The sequence below is a fragment of the Monodon monoceros genome, unplaced genomic scaffold (assembly GCF_005190385.1).
Source record: "Monodon monoceros isolate NGI ecotype Baffin Bay Population unplaced genomic scaffold, NGI_Narwhal_1 Super_Scaffold_5, whole genome shotgun sequence".
NCBI classification, from domain to species: Eukaryota; Metazoa; Chordata; class Mammalia; order Artiodactyla; family Monodontidae; genus Monodon; species Monodon monoceros.
Window position 1 is genome coordinate 56,503,359 of NW_021703782.1, and position 19,532 is coordinate 56,522,890.

Here is a 19,532-nt window from a genome sequence, read left to right on the forward strand (position 1 = left end):
AAGGAAAGAAATTATAAAGATCAGAGCAGAAATAAATGAAATAGAAACAAAGAAAACAATAGCAAAGATCAATAAAACTAAAAGCTGGTTCTTTGAAAAGGTAAACAACATTGATAAACCATTAGCCAGACTCATCAAGAAAAAGAGGGAGAGAACTCAAATCAATAAAATTAGAAATCAAAGAGGAGAAGTTACAACAGACACCGCAGAAATACAAAGCACCCTAAGAAACTACTACAAGTAACTGTATGCCAATAAAATGGACAGCCTGGAAGAAATGGACAAATTCTTAGAAAGATATAACCTTCCAAGACTGAACGAGGAAGAAACAGAAAATATGAACAGACCAATCACAAGTAATGAAATTGAAACTGTGATTAAAAATCTTCCATCAAACAAAAGTCCAGGAACAGATGGCACACAGGTGGATTTTATCAAACATTTAGAGAAGAGCTAACACCCATCCTTCTCAAACTCTTCCAAAAAATTGTGGAGAAGGAACACTGCCAAACACATTCTATGAGGCCACCATCACCCTGATACCAAAACCAGACAAAGATACTACAAAAAAAGAAAATTACAGACCAATGTCACTGATGAATATAGATGCAAAAATCCTCAACAAAATACTAGCAAACAGAATCCAACAGAACATGAAAAGGATCATACACCATGATCAAGTGGGATTTATCCCAGGGATGCAAGGATTCTTCAATATATGCAAATCTATCAATATGATACACCATATTAACAAATTGAAGAATAAAAACTATATGATCATCTCAATAGATGCAGGTAATCTTTTGACAAAATTCAACACCCGTTTAGGAAATAACTCTCCAGAAAGACGGCATAGAGGGAACATACCTCAACATAATAAAGGCCATATATGACAAACCCACAGCAAACATCATTCTCAATGGTGAAAAACTGAAAACATTTCCTCTAAGATCAGGAACAAGACAAGGATGTCCACTCTCACCACTATTATTCCACATAGTTTTGGAAGTCCTAGCCACGGCAATCAGGGAAGAAAAAGAAATAAAAGAAATACAATCGGAAAAGAAGAAGTAAAACTATCACTGTTTGCAGATGACATGATACTATAAATAGAGAATCCTAAAGATGTCACCAGAAAACTACTAGAGCTGATCAATGAATTTGGTAAAGTAGCAGGATGCAAAATTAATGCACAGAAATCTCTGGCATTCCTATATACTAATGATGAAAAATCTAAAAGAGAAATTAAGGAAACACTCCCATTTACCATTGCAACAAAAAGAAAAAAATACCTAGGAATACACCTACCTAGGGAGACAAAAGACCTGTATGCAGAAAACTATAAGACACTGATGAAAGAAATTAAAGATGATACAAACAGATGGAGAGATGTACCATGTTTTTGGATTGGAAGAATCAATATTGTGAAAATGACTATACTACCCAAAGCAATCTACAGATTCAATGCAATCCCTATCAAATTACCAATGGCATTTTTTATGGAACTAGAACAAAAAATCTTAAAATTTGTATGGAGACACAAAAAACCCCGAACGACCAAAGCAGTCTTGAGGGAAAAAACCGGAGGTGGAGGAATCAGACTCCCTGACTTCAGACTATACTACAAAACTACAGTAATCAAGACAGTATGGTACTGCCACAAACACAGAAATATAGATCAATGGAAGAAGATAAAAGCCCAGAGATAAACCCATGCACCTATAGTCAACTAATCTATGACAAAGGAGGCAAGGATATACAATGGAGAAAAGACAGTCTCTCAATAAGTGGTGCTGGGAGAACTGGACAGCTACATGTAAAAGAATGAAATTAGAACACTCCCTAACACAATACACAAATGTAAACTCAAAACGGATTAGGAACCTAAATGTAAGACTGGACACTATAAAACTCTTAGAGGAAAACATAGGAAGAACACTCTTTGAAATAAATCACAGCAAGATCTTTTTAGATCCACCTCCCAGACTAATGGAAATAAAAACAAAAATAAACAAATGGGACCTAATGAAACTTAAAAGCTTTTGCACCACAAAGGAAACCATAAACAAGACGAAAAGACAACCCTCAGAATGGGAGAAAATATTTGCAAACGAATCAATGGACAAAGGATTAATCTCCAAAATATATAAACAGCTCATGCAGCTCAATATTAAAAAACAAACAACCCAATCCAAAAATGGGCAGAAGACCTAAATAGACATTTCTCCAAAGAAGATATACAGATGGCCAAGAAGCACATGAAAAGCTGCTCAACATCACTAATTATTAGAGAAATGCAAATCAAAACTACAATGAGGTATCACCTCACACCAGTTAGAATGGGCATCATCAGAAAATCTACAAACAACAAATGCTGGAGAGGGTGTAGAGAAAAGGGAACCCTCTTGCACTGTTGGTGTTGGGAATGTAAATTGATATAGCCACTATGGAGAACAGTATGGAAGTTCCTTAAAAAACTAAAAATAGAATTACCATATGATCCAGCAATGCCACTACTGGGCATATACCCAGAGAAAACCATAATTCAGAAAGACACATGCACCCCAATGTTTATTGCAGCGCTATTTACAATAGCCAGGTCATGGAAGCAACCTAAATGCCCATCGAGTGATGAATGGATAAAGAAGTTGTGGTACATATATACAATGGAATATTACTCAGCCATAAAAATGAATGAAATTGGGTCATTTGTTTAGACGTGGATGGATCTAGAGACTGTCATACAGAGTGAAGTAAGTCAGAAAGAGAAAAACAAATATTGTATATTAACGCACATATGTGGAACCTAGAAAAATGGTACAGATGAACCGGTTTGCAGGGCAGAAATTGAGACACAGATGTAGAGAACAAACGTATGGACACCAAGGGGGGAAAGCAGCAGGGGGTGAAGTTGGTGGTGTGATGAACTGGGAGATTGGGATTGACATGTATACACTGACGTGTATAAAATGGATGACTAATAAGAACCTGTTGTATAAAAAAATAATAATAATAGATAACTAATAAGAACCGGCTGTATAAAAAAAAAGTTACAATGGGCATAGTAATATTTTGAGATCTCTCTTACAATGGTAATGTGATTTCTATTGTGGACAGAGTCACAGGAACTGCTAATGCCACCTTTGCTTATGCTCAAAACTGACAGAACTGTTAAATTCTAGCTGGAATTTAGAAAGAAAATTGCTATTTTTTCCCTCATGCTCTAACAAACAAATTTTTCTTGATACTAAATTGTTAAAAAGAGTTTATCACCAGGAACATTTAAAGGAGCAGCACTCAACCTTGTAACAACAGTCTTTGTAAAAATCACAACAATGTTATTTACATCTGGTGCTTGTACATACTGTCAATAAATGGACATAGTAATGAAATGAAACTCAATGAAGGCACCTCCGTGAAGCGTGAAGTTATAGAGGCTAAGGTGGGTAATTTTGGGGTGACCTAAACTGAAACAGGAATCTAACTTAAGCACTGAGATTGGAATATGTACTGCATCCTCAAATATCATTTCTGCCCAGTGAATTTTTGACAGAGAACAGAGAGGAGTTTAGTTCAAACATGACCTCTAAAGTGAGGGCTCAGAAAGGAGTTCTGTGTGGTAGAGGAAGGAATATTTCTATGCTTTGCAAGATGTGTCTTCTCTTATTGGACGTGTGAAGGCTGATGTGCATTCATACCCTGAAGGAGAATCACCCACCATCTGATGAGATGAGTCATGGGTAGGGATGTCATCTTAGGAAAATCCCTGAGTGGATTCTCCATCTGTAATAATGATGTTAATAAAGGGTGCAAATCCAAATACGATAGTATAGATAGAGGCTCACAGGTACATCCATCATTCATTCAGCAAGGCTGGAGAGTTGAAGGAAAAAGCTAAGCAACTTATCCAATGAACAGGCCAAAAAGCACATTTCCATGTATATCCAATAACCCTTTTGCCTTCTCAACTTTATTATTTCTCCGTAATTTCTATGAATTAATAAACTGAGATATTATTGTATTTTTTTCAAGGTATCCATTTTATTAAAAAATCCTAGAGGTATTAGAGTAAATAAATTAATACAAACTATTATTCTTTTACCAAACTTATGCAGCAAAAATCACTCATCTAAATTTGCCTTGTAATAATGAAAGCTTTCTTTATAAAATTACGAGAGCTAGGTAAAAATATTTTACCCAGAAAAACCTAAACCCCTGGGGCTTCATGAAGAAACAATTACTCTTAGAGCACAAAGGCACATGCAGGCTCATAAAAATGTCACAAGTATTTAATTTTCGACATGTCTGTTTGTTCACATGTACTTGATTTCTTGTGGGTTTTTACGTACAAACATATAATACAGTGGGAAATGGTGTTAAGCAGTTTCCCAGCAGATTTAAGGTCTTTTTCAATGTAACGCCTATAGAAGTATAACTAACAGGCTGCAGAAGATACTGAGAAGAAAAAAAAATGAATTCTTTTCCATGTGACTCATTAGCTCATGTCAGAGGTGGCTGGTCTTATCCAGGAGCTAAGTGAAGGGGACTGGGATGGGAGAAGCATCTTCAGATGCTTCACTGTGTTAATGTAGGAAACTCTCAACAGGTAGGCACCACCTGCTTTCTATTCTGAATAGTTTTCAGCAAACCTACTTCATAAAGAGCAGACAGGAAAAACCTGATGTGAGCTCTTGCTAACTCATTTCCAATCTCATTACTTGGAAGAGAACATGTGAGTCCCTGGATGCCTGGCACTAGAAGCTCTGCTTTGGGCTTTTATATTTCAGATGCTCTTCAGGCCTCTTGGGTAGTAACAGTAAAATGGGGGCGGGGACCCTATAGATTCAACAAAATCTCAATCATTCACAGCAGTTGTGTGTGTGTTTAGAAATCAACAAGCCGATTTTTAAATTTATGTAAAAATGCAAAGAACCTAAAATATACAAACAATGCTGGAATGAATTACAATTTAGGCGAAATGAGGAGCAAAAGCATTCATTCATTCATTTATAAGGTAATGGAATTTAAAAAAATTGCCTCAGATGGGACATTTTCAACAGAGAGAAGCAAGGGACATGGGGCATTACTATATGGTATTTCTACCCATAAGGATTTTTGAATCTCAATTACAGCAGGTGAATGGGTTAAAAATAGCTAAAATAGATGCAAAGATTTTCTTAACAAGGTGGCCAAAGCAAAACAGACTAATTAAAGGGCTTAACAGTTTTTCTGTGTCACCAAGAAGGAAGCCCAGGTAAATAATAAAACCATGTAAACTAATTCAAGGCATGGTCTCAAACTGGAAAAGTGAAGCCAAATCAGCACCATCTAAATGACACACCATGTGCTCTGACTTTGAAGAAAGGGAGGTTCTGTAGCTTTAATGACTACTGAACCTCTCTGAAGTTCCTTTTCATCATCTGTAAAATGGATACAATTAGAACACCTGCAACAGAGGGTTACTAAGTGGACCAAATGAGACAATGTACTATTGGGTTGGCCAAAATGTTCCTTCGGTTTTTAAGTAAAAATAAAAGACACATTTTTTCATTTTCACCAAGAACTTTATTGAACAATGTATTCACCATTTTGTTCCACTATCTTCCACCATTTTTCAGGCAGCTTCATAATTCCACCTTCCCAACACTTTTTGTCTTTTTGAGCAAATAACTGTTCCAGGCACCTTTTACAGTCTTCCAGGGAACTGAAATTTCTTCCATTAAGAGAATTTTGTGAAGACTGAAATAAATGGAAATCCGAAGGTGCAAAGTCTGGTGAATACAGCAGATGAATCAGAACTTCCCGGCCAAGCTGTAATAGTTTTTGCCTGGTCATCAAAGAAACATGCAGACTTGCGCTATTCTGATGAAAGATTATGCGTTTTCTGTTGACTAATTCTGGATGCTTTTCGTGGAGTGCTGCTTTCAGCTGGTCTAATTGGGAGCACTACTTGTAATTAATCGTTTGGTTTTCGGAAATGAGCTCATAATAGAGGACTCCCTTCCAACCCCACCATATACACAACATCACCTTCTCTGGATAAAGACAGGCCTTTGGTGTAATTGGTGGTGGTTCGTTTCACTTGCCCCGCGATCTCTTCCATTCCACATTATTGTACAGTATCCACTTTTCATCACCCGTCACAATTTGTTTTAAAAACAGAATGTTTTTGTTACATTTAAGTAGAGAATCACATGCGGAAATACAGTCAAGAAGGTTCTTTTGCTTAACTTATGTGGAACCCAAATATCAAAGCAATGAACAGAACCAAGCTGGTGCAAATGATTTTCAATGCTTGAGTTGGATATTTTGAGTATGTTGGCTATCTCCCGCGTAGTATAACGTTGATTGTTCTCAATTAATGCCTCGATTTGATCGCTATCAACTTCAACTGGTCTACCCAACCGTGGAGCATCACCCAGTGAGAAATCTCCAGCACGAAACCTCTCAAAGCACTTCTGACACGTTTGATCAGTCACAGAACCTTCTCCATAGACTGCACAAATCTTTTTTTGCATTTCAGTTGCGTTTTTACCTTTCATGAAATAATAAAGCATAATATGCCAAAAATGTTGCTTTTTTCCTTCCATCTTCAATATTAAAATGGCTGCACAAAAATTCACCAATTTTGATAAGTTTTTTTTAAATGTACGCTGATACGATAGCTGTCACAATACAATCTAACAAAATTGTTTCAAATAAAGTTAAAGACAACTAAGTGCTACTAGAGGCATCTTAAGGAAAAAACTGAACGAACATTTTTTTGGCCAACCCAATACTTATGAAAGCATTCAATAAACTTTAAAAGGCACTAAACCAATATTAGCTATTATTAATTTTATTTACCTCATCTACCTTGATATGCTGCTCTCAACAAAAGGGGGAAGTCACCTTGAACAGGAGAGAAAATCAGGGTGGGACAGGCAATTCTGATTCTACAAAGGCACACTACTTACATGAGCATCAGAGAGAAAGAGGGGAGGGAGAGGTAGAGAGAGACAGAGAGAGAGAGAGACTCAGAATGAACAAGTGCAAGCTTCCTAAGCTTCGTTTGAAATTTCAGGAGAAACAGCCAAAGGAGCAGTGGCAGAGAAGTCAACCAAAAGCTTTCTACTGCCCATCACAACAACAGCAGGAACAGTGCAGATTCTGCCTCACTGGCTCACCAATGTTAATCAAAGAGGACAAATCCACAGTCTTTAACGTCCACTATTAAGCAAGCAAGCTAATATCCATCTGTCAGTCTATCAAGTGTTAATTAAATGCATCTGTGTGCCCAGAACTGTGCTTGAAAGACAGCTGTGTGAGGTTCCAGTGGAGGCAGGAAGGGCAGGGGAAGGACTGAGCGGCTCTGGAGCAGCCCCTCCTTTCCAGCCCCATGCCTTGTAGCCCTCCTTTTAATCTCTCTGGGCTCTGCAGCCTTGACAAAAGCTACTTCTTTGCATCTATTAAGGATGCTCTTCTTTTCTCAAAATACATGATAAAGATACATGACAACACACTTTAAGGTATAGTTAAAAGTTGTTTAACATATAAGGGTTTGCAAATTTTTAATTTTCTTCTAATTCCTGAGAAATATATGAGAAAAGGGGGACAAAATTAACTAAAAGGCCTACCTAATTCTCAAGGAAAGACAAACAAAATGGAAAATAACCCATGAGCGTATCCGATGCCCACAAAGAGGGTTTTCACTTCTCCCTCCCTCCTGCCCCAAGAAAAAGCTTCTGAGTGACAGGTCAGCCCAGTAATGGCTGAAAGAAAAATTAAAAGAATGTTTCATTGAAAGATGTAGAAACTGGAAATGTTCCTTCAGATACTACTCTATAATTTCACTGACCCACTATACCCAGTGTGGGACAAGAAGACAGGGAGGATGCATGAAACCTCACAGTGCAAACAAGCCAACTTCAGATAAGGAATGGTGAAGAAACCATCCCTTTTATACCTGGAAAGAAGTATTTATTTACACGTGAGAAATGTGTCAGAGCCCAAGATGGCTACCAACACTCTGTGGAAAGGGGGGAAGTAGCCCCAGGCTGCCTGGCTTCCTGCCAAGAGACCTCAAGAGGCCTTTCTAGTTAATTCAGAGTTTTATATATCATGTTTGCTGAAAGTGGACACAGAACATAGACCTAGACTTTTAGATAGAAGCCTTGGAACTTACCTCATTTAAGTGTCTTTTCTATTGCTTGCAGTTAATAGTCTCATAAAATTATACTCTCATTACATTTTGTCAGTATCTATGGATTTCATTACGACTATGGCATCTAATTACTGTTTTCTAAATGAAGGAACTGAATACCTGCCTCTTACGCTTTACAAGATGTTGGAATGTCAAATACCCTTTGCTGTTGTGGCACAGTCCATTTATATTTCTCTACTGTATCCATGGTGCTTGACCGTAATACCAATGTTAAAATACGGGATTTAGTGTCACTACTTAATTTTCGTAACAAGCTATCAGACAATAATGCAAGCCTTAATTACTTTTTTAAAAAAGGTGTATAAATTGCTGAAAAGCTTAAAGTTTCCTGGGAACTGAGAAATATTAATTCTGTGAAAAACTGAGCAAGTGTTTCATATAGAAACACATCTTACCTATGCTAAAAAACGTAGCCACATAAGTGGTTGTTAGAGTGGAAGACTTGGTTTTCCTCAGTACATGTGGTCCTTGAAGTTGCCAAGTATCAACCGTCCCATGTAAACATTCCTTCCTGCAGTTGGCCCCTCTGCGGTAGGTCTGCTGACTGGTCCCTGGTTCCATGATGCACTTCGGGGCAGGGAGTGGGGATAACAGAGCCAAGCAGGAAATACAACACTGACAAGTTTCTCCTGGGGCTTCTGATGAGTCTGCTTTAGTGATAAAAACCAAACACCTGTACCAAGATGCAGATTTTTTCCATGAAATTTTCTTGTTTAAATTCGGATCAATTTGCAGTTTTACAAAGGCTGAAAAACGTTCAGGCAAAATTCTCCTTCCTATAAAGCTACCTTATTCTGCATTTTTAGAGAGAGGAAGACAGCCAAGGCTGTCGAACAAGAGAGCTCCTGGAAATCAAGGCTCCAGAGAGGGTGATTGCTAACACTCACATCAAAAACACTTAAGGCCTCAGTAGCCAACATGGCTTCAGAGTTATTTCAGGGGCTCTTCAGGCCCTTAGGAGCAAGCGCTGTCTATTTGCAAAATAAACAAGGCGTCCCACACAGCCTACATCCTAACATTTTTCAAATGCATTTGGATGTTTCTGGGAAGCATTTGAAATAATGTTTTTTTACCCAACCAGATTAAAGGATAAAGGATAAGAAATCAGGGTCTAGAGAAATGCTGTACTTAAAGGCAGAGATATTGTTCTGAGCCCCTGGAAACCCACTCTGCTTTCTGCCCCCAGATGAGGATGTGTCTTTGCTGACCAGAAGAAGTCTGATTCCAGAGCCAGTTGCTTGCAAATTTTTCCTTAAATGGAAAGACCCAGACTGTTAACAGTACATTCTTCCAGAATGGGAATGTAAACCCTTCATATAGAGCAACTATTGACATATGCTAGCAAAATACAGTTTTGATTCAGACCCAGCAGCAGCCAACCCCATGCAGATACTGCCACAAATGGGTAGCCCACTAGGGAACAGTGTGCAGGAGAGGGGGCATACCAAGGCATTTGGCCTTTCTCTGCCTGCATGGTCTCCCCATTCTCATTAGTTTCTGTATCCTTGACTGAATTAAAATTGGAATCTGCAATGGAGGCATCTGTTATCTCTTCCCACAAGTTCAAAAATTCCTTGAAACACTTTAATTAGCATCAGAAATGGGTCTGGAATCTCTGCAGTTGGTGCCCGAGCTGGGACTGGCACAAAGACCCTTACCAAGTGGCCAGACTTTGAAAGGAGCTGGAAAATGGGGAGGGACAGAAGGGTAAGCTAAAGATGGCTCAACGGAGACAAAAGAGCCTCTGGCCTAGGACCATGAGGTCACTGCAGGGAGCCTGTGGGGAGAGTGTCAGTGTCAGTAGAACTTTTCCTCTATGCCCCACAGCCAGGCCCAGCAGAAGGTAGGATGGCCCTCAGAGAGATTCCCTGGGTCTCTCTAACTACACTAGCTATGAAGGCAATAACAATGGGACTCCAGGGACTGAGGATGTGCTACAGATTCTCTGAAGCCCTTGTTCTACTGACTGGAAGCCTGGGGGAGAAAAGCTCCATGATCATTGGCCTCGCCCTTCCCCTGGAAATGTCTATAGAAATAGGAGCAGGAAATTAAAATGAGGGTTATTAATAGAGTACAGAAGTCTGAAGTGGGATATATTTAATTTTCTTGATATAATTAAGAAAAACACTGTCTTCACTGGTTCTACCTGACAGAGTGAACAAGGGAAAAATGTGTTCCAATTGTAAATATTCTAAAATGTCTGTGTTAAATATTTCTCCTCCCAGGCAAATCTGGCCTTAACTTTCTTTTTTTCTTTTTTGCGGTACACGGGCCTCTCAATGTTGTGGCCTCTCCCTTTGCGGAGCACAGGCTCCGGACGCGCAGGCTCAATGGCCACGGCTCACAGGCCCAGCTGCTCCACGGCATGTGGGATCTTCCCAGACCGGGACGTGAACCCGTGTCCCCTACATCAGCAGGCGGACTCTCAACCACTGCACCACCAGGGAAGCCCTGGCCTTAACTTTCTGTCATCTAGGATACATGGATTGAGATCTCAACAAAACACTCCTACTGATAAAAGCGTAAGGGATTTCTTTTTTCAAATGTATGTATGATTTAGAAAGATTGATCAGATTCATCCTTGAATCACCGTATTGTTTGTTTGTTTGTTTGAACCCTTGCTAAGAACTTTTTACTCCAGACATTTGCTTTGGTCAGAATTCTCTCTGCTTTTCAATAACAGTACAAATTCAGAAGGGCATTTCAAAAATAATTTACACACAAGAAACAAATCATATACAAACACCAGATTATTATGCGCAAGTCTAAGAAGAGCTTGTTATCTGGTCATAGCAAACTTTACTGACTGAACAGAAAGGGAGTTAGCAATATCCAAATTGTTATAGGAAAAACAACAACCACCAAACACTGTCAGTTAAACACAAAGACACCCAGATCTGGGGGGCAGGAAGAGGACTGTGGAAATGGCACCATTCAGATCATTGCTAGATGAGTGTTAGCTAAATCCTGGTTCTCTTTCTTAAAAGCAGGGAAGAGAAACTAGAAGGGGACAGAGTCAAGCCATGGAATGGAGCTCCAAACGAAAGGAGGGAAAAGAAAAAGAAAAGAAAAAACACTGATGGATTCAAACTATAGTTTGAATCAAGAGACAACTGGATAACTGAGAACTAATCACAAGTGAGAGTTTAGTTTGCTTTCAGTGTGGCATTCCGATGCCAGCGAGTTTGCCCGGCTCCGGCAGGGTCAACACATCAACTCAAACTCTCAGCAAACTCAAACTCTCTCTGTTTAGAACCAGCACAAATGTTACCTCCTCTGTGAATTCTACCTGGCTGCCCCCGATAGAATTAGTGACTTCCTTCCAAGCACTCCCAAAACATTTTATTCATATCTTTATTTAGCCTATCTTATTATGGAATAGAGCATGGCAGCTAAGAGCCTGGTTCTGTGTCACAGTGCCTGGTTTTGAAACCACATGGTCAAAGTGTGACAGAAGCACCAAGAAGAAAATTACAGTCAACTGGTACCTGTTGGATCCCTAAAAGGCTAGAACCCATAATGATGCTCAAAATGGTCAGTGGGGATTTATAATGGGAATGAGTATTTGGGGTCTCTCCCTATCAATCCATAATCAACCTGAAATACTACAGACCCTTTTTATAATTAATGAATTCATATAAAAGTGTTACTGATTTCTTAATGGTTTTTTTTTTTTTTTTGGTCACTTGGTGTTTTCTCAATAACTGATACTGAAAGTACAATACACTATACAATATTCCAGGGTTTAGAATTTAGGGACCTTGATCGTCCACTGATTGCTCCACATGCTGGCAAGGTGATAGTTGTTTCTGCACACCAAGGAAAGGTTTTATTGTTAGTGATGACAGGTATCCTCACCCCATTACCACCCAAAGGTTAGTTATGTAAGCAAAGATTAACCAGAAGAGCTGCCTTGCTATAAGCCCTTCACCAGATCCTGGGCAATGCGGGTGTCCCTCCTGTCCTGAGCCACGCATAGTACCAGCAGGGAAGGAGTTGTGCTAAAGCTTGTCTGGGCAGCTGGCCTGAAGACACAGGTGGGGAAAGAAGTCAGTAAGTGCTGAGCAAGAACTCAAGTTCTATTACAAAGATGAGTGCTAGAATAGAACATGAAGGCAAGCTAAAGGGGCAGAATAACAAGAGAAACTTTCAGAGTGGGCGGGGGGAGGGGGGGCATACAGAAGCCAACATGACCATTACTTTCCATTGCCCACACCAAGAACACTACCTGGAAATAAGGTGCCCATGTAAAATATCTAACACACACACGACATAAAAGATGCTCAATAAACACTAGCTCTCTTCTGTCCACTAAGCTCATTCCCTAGCATTAGCGAGTTATTTCAACAAATTTATACCAAGCAGCTTCTATGGAAAGCTGAGTACTAGTTTAAAAGATAAAACACTGGTTAAATTAGTTAATATAATGATCTAGCTAAAATAATAGAAAAAAATGGAAGAAAAGGTACACAAAATAGCAGGAAAAAGATTGACCACTAAGATGTTTACGTCAAGTTCTTCCTCTTTTTTGAATAGGTGTCTATCTCCCTGCTAATAGCCACAACTTAGAAAATTATAAAGGAAATAAATTTCTCAAATGTCTTTGATAGGAGAGAGTATTAAGATGAAAATGATGTATCTTGTATAAGATTCTATATTAGATAAGCCTTGTTCCTTACAGTGTATTAATGCATAAACTACAAGTGATTCTGGAGCTCCAACATTGCATATATGGAACAAACACTATAAATCTAATATGAAGGTTTATTGAAGTAATTTGCTTGAAAGAGAAATCTGTGCATTCCATCTTCCTCAGTTCTGTTGCCCTTCGTTATTCAGGCATTTCTTCCATTGGACACCTCTCTAGTTTACTCAGGTGTGAGGAGATGACCCAGTTGTGGCTATACTTTGCAGAAGTATATAATTTATGAGCAGCTCATTGTTTGCTCTGGAGAAGAAATGTTTTCAAGGCTCCCACGTTCAAAACCATTTTACTATTTATTGTGTTCTCTGTCTTTTCCTTATAAACATCTGTGCAACATGCACGTAAGTGGGTTAGGAATACATCCAATGGAACCTTCAGAAATAGAGCCAGAAAAGAGGTCACAGTGGCTCATGGCAAAGGATGGTCAAGTACCACAACACTACACACCTAAACACATGTGCACACATACATGCACACACGAATAAAACCTCATATTTGAAAGAAAGTAAGGTGCCAGTCAAAAAATATGTTTGACAAAAACACTGAAAACTGCGAACTAAAATTTAGATTATCAAGGATTAGCTGAACACTTTCTGTAATATGCTCCTTTCTACTTTAAGAATTTGAAAGCTACCTATTTTTCCAAATGTTATCATTCTAATTACAGAGTATGATTACTGTCTACTGGAAAAGTGCATTATAATAAATCAGACAAAATTTTTATACCATTATCCAGAATGACTTTACACCCAAAGCTCAACAGCACTGAATAAGCTAGTATATTTTAAATAATTTGTGGCATTAAAGGAGGAGTAGAATTTACTTTAAAATGGTCCTTTTGGATGCAAAAAAGCAAATAATGGAAGAAGCAAAAAAAAAAAAAGGGAAACAAAAACTCTAAAGTAAGTATAAATGGAATACTGAAGTAACTGTAGCTTTATACTTCATTTCACCTAAATTGTACAGGCATCCTCTACTCTCTAAAATGCCTGTGTTGGCTCGCCAAGTTAGCCTGAAATTTATCTCAGAGTTTTTTCCACTGCTATGATTCAGTGATTGCCCATTACTCCCAAACAATCAAGACATGGTTAAGAACATAGACAAACTATACTTCCGACTCTTGGGAGTGTGTCCCCTGGCACTCACAGTTTACACCAAGAGAAGTACCTGAGTGAAGTTCAATTTTTTTATGCTTGAAAAAGGAGAGGACACTTAACACAGTAAGGGTAATCACAATGCTCTCAACCAAAGTTGCCAGATTCTATGAATGCCCTCTAGTTAGTTGTCAAACATTTTGGGGAGGAATCTATACTTGAAGTCTCATTAAAGAATAATGGATAAGTATTAGCTATCAGGAATGTATTTTAGAAATCCAGTGTTCATAGTGCCTCCCCCTAGAGAGCTTTGCAAACGCAATTTACGATCACTAAAATGTTTTCCTCATAAGGAAAACCTGCCACATGTAATGTAAATTATATGATCTTTTCCCTACCCTTTACAAAGTATACCGAGCTTAAAGTAATCTGTAGGGGAGAGCAGTTTCTAAATCACCTCAAAGTCAAATATTTTCCTTTTCATCATCATTTACGAAACACATTGGTAACATAGACCTGACTGAGCCACACATCAGAGTTAAGAGGAATGAGGTCCTGATTGAACACCTGGATCTCTTTAATAGCAACTTCAATATAATCATCAGTAACCACAGAGCTCTGGAATATTAAAAAGGGAATGTATGATCCCAAGCAAAGCTTTAGATGAACACCTCTAGCACCACTGGGGGTTTGGGGTTTGGAATTCAACAAATAGTAGAGTAGGGGCTGAAAAGACATTTACATTCCAGCACCTGTCGCTCATTAACTGAATCTATTTGGGCAAAAAACTGAACCTCTCTGAACTTGAGCTTCTTATCCTTGAAGCAGGGATAATATTACTCATGTGGCCCAGTTCATGTAGGATTGTAGCAGCAACAGCAGCAGAAGTAGCAAAACGAGAAAGCAATAGTTCAACTTTCATTTTCTGAGGGCTTACAGTGTCCGGTGGATTGAAAACCACATGGTAAGGTAGGCATGCCACTGTAGACAAGGAAGCTGAGACTCAGAGAGAAGAACTTGCACAAGACTGCACATGTGTTACTGGCAGAATCTAAGTGTGAACACCAACAACTCTGACTCCAGAGGCCATGACCTGGTTCACATCTCAAAATGTATTCACATGTGTCATCTAATGAGGTAATGCTAGTGACTTCACTGTAAATGGCAAAGCGCCACAGAATGCAATGTGTTATTAGTGTAATTTTTTAAGCTGCTAAAGTGTTTTCTGCTGAGTACATATACTATTCTTAGCAAGAGCCCATCAACTCAAGAAACTAAGGAAAAAGCACAAATGAATATGTAACTTGAGACCTAAAACAATGGAAAAGTATGGAAAATGACTTTAAAATAGATGTGACAGTTGGTGATGTCATTTTCTACATTTGCACATTCGCATGCATCCACACAGAGTTCCAACCCACAAACATCAAGCATCTCTCAAGACACCGATGGAAGTTGCCAGAATCATCAAAAAGCCGAGAGATCTGTTGTGTATGCGTCATGGCTCCCCAAGCCCATACCGACGACTTGGCAGGCTGCTCACAGGAGGTGATTAGAGACATGGGACAAGCATGTTAGTCTGCAAATAATCTGTGGCCAAGCTTCCCAGGGATAACAAGGGGCAGCACGTTAGCAAAGCTGAGGGTCGATAGGATGCTTTAGAGTCCTCACTGGCAGCCAAAAACAATGATGGTGAACAAGAAAGCTAACAAAGGCATAGCAACTACCTCTACACTGTCTTAATGATTCTAAGCCTTTGAAACAGAGGAAAGACTCAATTCACCAAGGACAGGTAAACTGAATTACAATTAAATTCACATGTTAGTTAGTTGCAAACGCTCTTTTCCCAGAAATAGGTTCAGTCCTGAGTGAAATGGAAAAGGCAGAAAACGCTGCCCTCTGAACTTCTCTTCTGCATTTCTGCTTTTCTGAGCTTGTCCTCACTCCTCCCGGCCTCTATGCTGCCCCTAACTTATCCCATCTCAGACAGCAAGTCCCCAAACATTTGTGATCACCCTCTCCCTCCCTTTACTGTGTTGCTGCTCTTTGTTTTCTCTAGAAGGGATTAAATAAACCCCTAAGGCCAGAGTGTACAGGTGTCTGGATTAAACACTGCAGGACCTCAGGAGACGCTTTCACATCAGTCTCTTCCCAGAAATGCTCCCCCCCTCATCCCAGAGATGTGCAGGACACAACCTGTACAAGCGTGCTCAGCAGCCCTGTAGACAAACCCCAAACCAGAACAGGCAGAAAGAGTTTTATCCATTCATCTGTTCATTCACTCATTCAACTCAATAAATATGTATTGCATCTAGCATGTGCCAGACACTGATGGGTCTTGGGCAAATACTAGTAAATAATAATGTATACTACCTGCCCTCAAGAAACTCACAGTCTAGACACATCATCAATGAGTAACATTACAGAGTAGAATATGCTAGCCCTGGGAGGTGTGCAGGAAGGGATTCATATGCAGTCTTGGCATCGGTAAAGGGAGAGCAGGCCTTACCACATTTGGGTTGACTTTATGTCGAAAGCACGTGATGTTCACCACATATGGCCAATCGTCAGGCTCCATCAGCACCCCAGCAGCATGAGCACACGTGACGTGGAATGAGGCTGGGCATCGGCCATAGGAACACTGGATGCAGGCTCCAGAGACCTTCTTAACCCGGTGCCTGCAGAACATGCATTTCTGGAGGGTTAAAACAAAGAAGAGCATCAATTCAAACTCGGTCAACTCAGCCAATTTCCACACTTCACAGCATAATAGCTATTAGAGAGTAAAAAAACTGGTTACACCAACAAGGCCTGACCTCCAGGGCCCCTAATGGTGAGAGTGACTGTGACAACGTAAGCTGTGTACCTTCAAGGAAACACACAGCTACAGCCGCATACTACCAGACACATGCTTGTGGTAAGGAAAGCCAAGCCCTTTTGCACATGCTTCTCCAGGCACAGAGCTGAGGAAGAGGCCCCCCGGGTGCTCCTGTAAATCACCCATGAATGCTGAAGCTTCTTCTCTTTTACCTTCTGCATGCTAGGCCTTTCTGTACATCAAGAGATAGACTATGGGTTTGACAGACAGGCACATACTCTCCTAAGTTAGACGAGGTCTTCAGAAATACCCAAAGAGGGGCTTCCCTGGTGGCGCAGTGGTTGAGAGTCCGCCTGCCGATGCAGGGGACACGGGTTCATTCCCTGGTCCGGGAGGATCCCATGTGCCGCGGAGCGGCTGGGACTGTGAGCCATGGCCGTTGAGCCTGCGTGTCCGGAGCCTGTGCTCCGCAGCGGGAGAGGCCACAACAGTGAGAGGCCCGCATACCGCAAAAAAACCCCAAAAACCCAAAGAGCACACAGCTGGGCTCACGTTTCCATTTACAAGGAAACGTAAAGTGTTAAATGGTCCAATGTGGAAACTGCAGGGTCAAGTGTTTAATAATCCAAATCTGAACCCTTCATGACTGCAACAAAAATATGCCTCCCAAAGTGAGAAAACTGAAAATCACCCCAAAGGGCATAATTTTGTTGAATATCTATAGCTGACTATGCCTGGGGAAGAAAGAATGGAAATAAAAACTGCAATAATAATTACCACAATATGAAAGTTAAATTGCATACAATTAGCCCTAAACATTATCAGTACATTTGTTATGAGAGATGGGAAAAAATCAAACAGCTTCACTAAATGCAAGATTTGTGAACTAATACTTGAAGGTTAGGAAAAAATAGTTGTAGAACAACACAGGGTCAGGTTCAGAAGGCAGAAGAAACAGAGTGATCAAAAAGCTCAACTTTTCATTCCTAAGGATAAAGTAAGTCTGCAATCTGATCAAATGATGATGCAAATATTCTTCTTTTATAGGTACATTTTCCTTCCTGGGACAAAAAAGGTACTTACACTCAATGCCTTTTGAGGACTGTAATGTTTTATCAACAGACCTGTAAGAATCAATGTGGACAAAACGTCTAACTCTTCTTTGCCCTCACATCTGATCAGCATCTTCAGTCTGCACCTTAATAGATCCTGCACCTTAATCTTACTCTGATCTCACCTACCCATCTATACCAACTTTCACCATCTCTGTCCATGTTGTCTTGCCCAGTGTAGTAGTGGCCTCCTAACCAGTCTCGCAGTCTTTTATTTCATGCCATTTTGATTCACCTTCCCATAGAACTGAAAAAAGACCCATTACAATACGAACAAAAGCATTATTTAACATCTTGATATCTCTTTGGCAATTCTTGGTATCAGTTTCAATACATTCCTGGTAATTCTTGGTTAACCAGTATCTTTTTGTCAATTCCAACCATTTGAAATATGATGACAGGTATAATAGAAAGACCTCATATCAGGAACCCCAGGCATAATCAGATAATCTTTTAAGAGCCTAATCACACCACAAAGAGGTCAGTGTTTGAATAAATTCAGATATTGACAGATGTATGAAAGGAGAAATTGTTTCCTATTTTACCAATTAAATAGGATTAAGAGTAAGAAAGAGTACTATGACTTAGCTAATTAATGAACTGGTAACTCCCAGCCTCTTCTACCATTAACTTCCTAATAAACAGAAGTTCTCCAGAAAGAGGGAAGGAGACAGAGAGAATACATTTAAGCCTACTAATAACTCACTCCTTGGAATCTAGTAAGGGAAGTGCCTTCTTTCCCAGGAAGACCAGAGGTAGCCATTTCTAAGGATAAAACCAGTATCCTTAGAAAGTCAACCTGAAGACTCTTGTAATGCAATGCTTTGGAAGATGTTTATTCACAGAGTTGAGAAGTTTGGCTTAAACATCTAATAGGTTCATGGAGAGATGGAGAACTCCACAAAACTTAGTAGGGGAGCCATTCCATATGCTGTATTACAGTCTACATAGTACTTCCAAACCCCAGTTTCACTTGCTTGCTACTAAACCAATTGTTCTCTACCCTGGCTAAAGCAACTATGGCAATTTAACACCTATACTGCTGGGCTGCGGAATTTAATTCAATAGGGCAAAGATTAGGACATATAAGCCACTTCCTAGAAAGTTACAATAGAATTAAGTACTATGAAAAAAGGAGAAACAAAATGCTGTACGAAACTAGAAGGACCAGTGCAATCAGGTGTGCTTGGGGGTAACACAGGGAAGAAGGCTTTAAAGAAATGTAATGAACTGACTGGATCAAGATGGTGGCCTCAGCCCCTGCTACAAATCCACCAGCCCCAAACCCTAAATAAATAGAGATAGGAAAAAGAATGAAACCGTAATAGCACTGACTAACAAAAAAGAGAGCACTTAATTTCAGGGAGGAGAGCCCCAGCAACAAACTATTAGTAGGTGTCTCTGAGGAGGCAGTTCTGGCAAGGCCAATGTCAAGAGTGGAAGCAAATAATTAAAAGGCAAGGGACCCACTGTCAGGCCAGCCCCATGGCCCACCTGCCCCCACTCTTCATCAGCAGGTGAAGTAATCTGATCCGATCTGAATCCGAGTCCTGTGACCTGACCTATCATTTGCCAATAAGACAAGTGAATTCTCGTTTGG

General features: G+C 39.7%; 1 protein-coding gene across 4 annotated transcripts in view; it reads right to left on the reverse strand.

Moving 5' to 3' along the window:
• KDM4C (lysine demethylase 4C) overlaps positions 1 to 19,532 on the reverse strand; it is a 400,055-nt gene that overhangs the window by 59,724 nt on the left and 320,799 nt on the right. For all 4 annotated transcript variants that reach the window (XM_029201477.1, XM_029201479.1, XM_029201480.1 and 1 more), the window contains one exon: positions 16,512 to 16,697. In XM_029201477.1, coding sequence (XP_029057310.1) covers positions 16,512 to 16,697 — 186 coding nt within the window. The remainder of the gene's footprint in view (positions 1 to 16,511; positions 16,698 to 19,532) is intronic.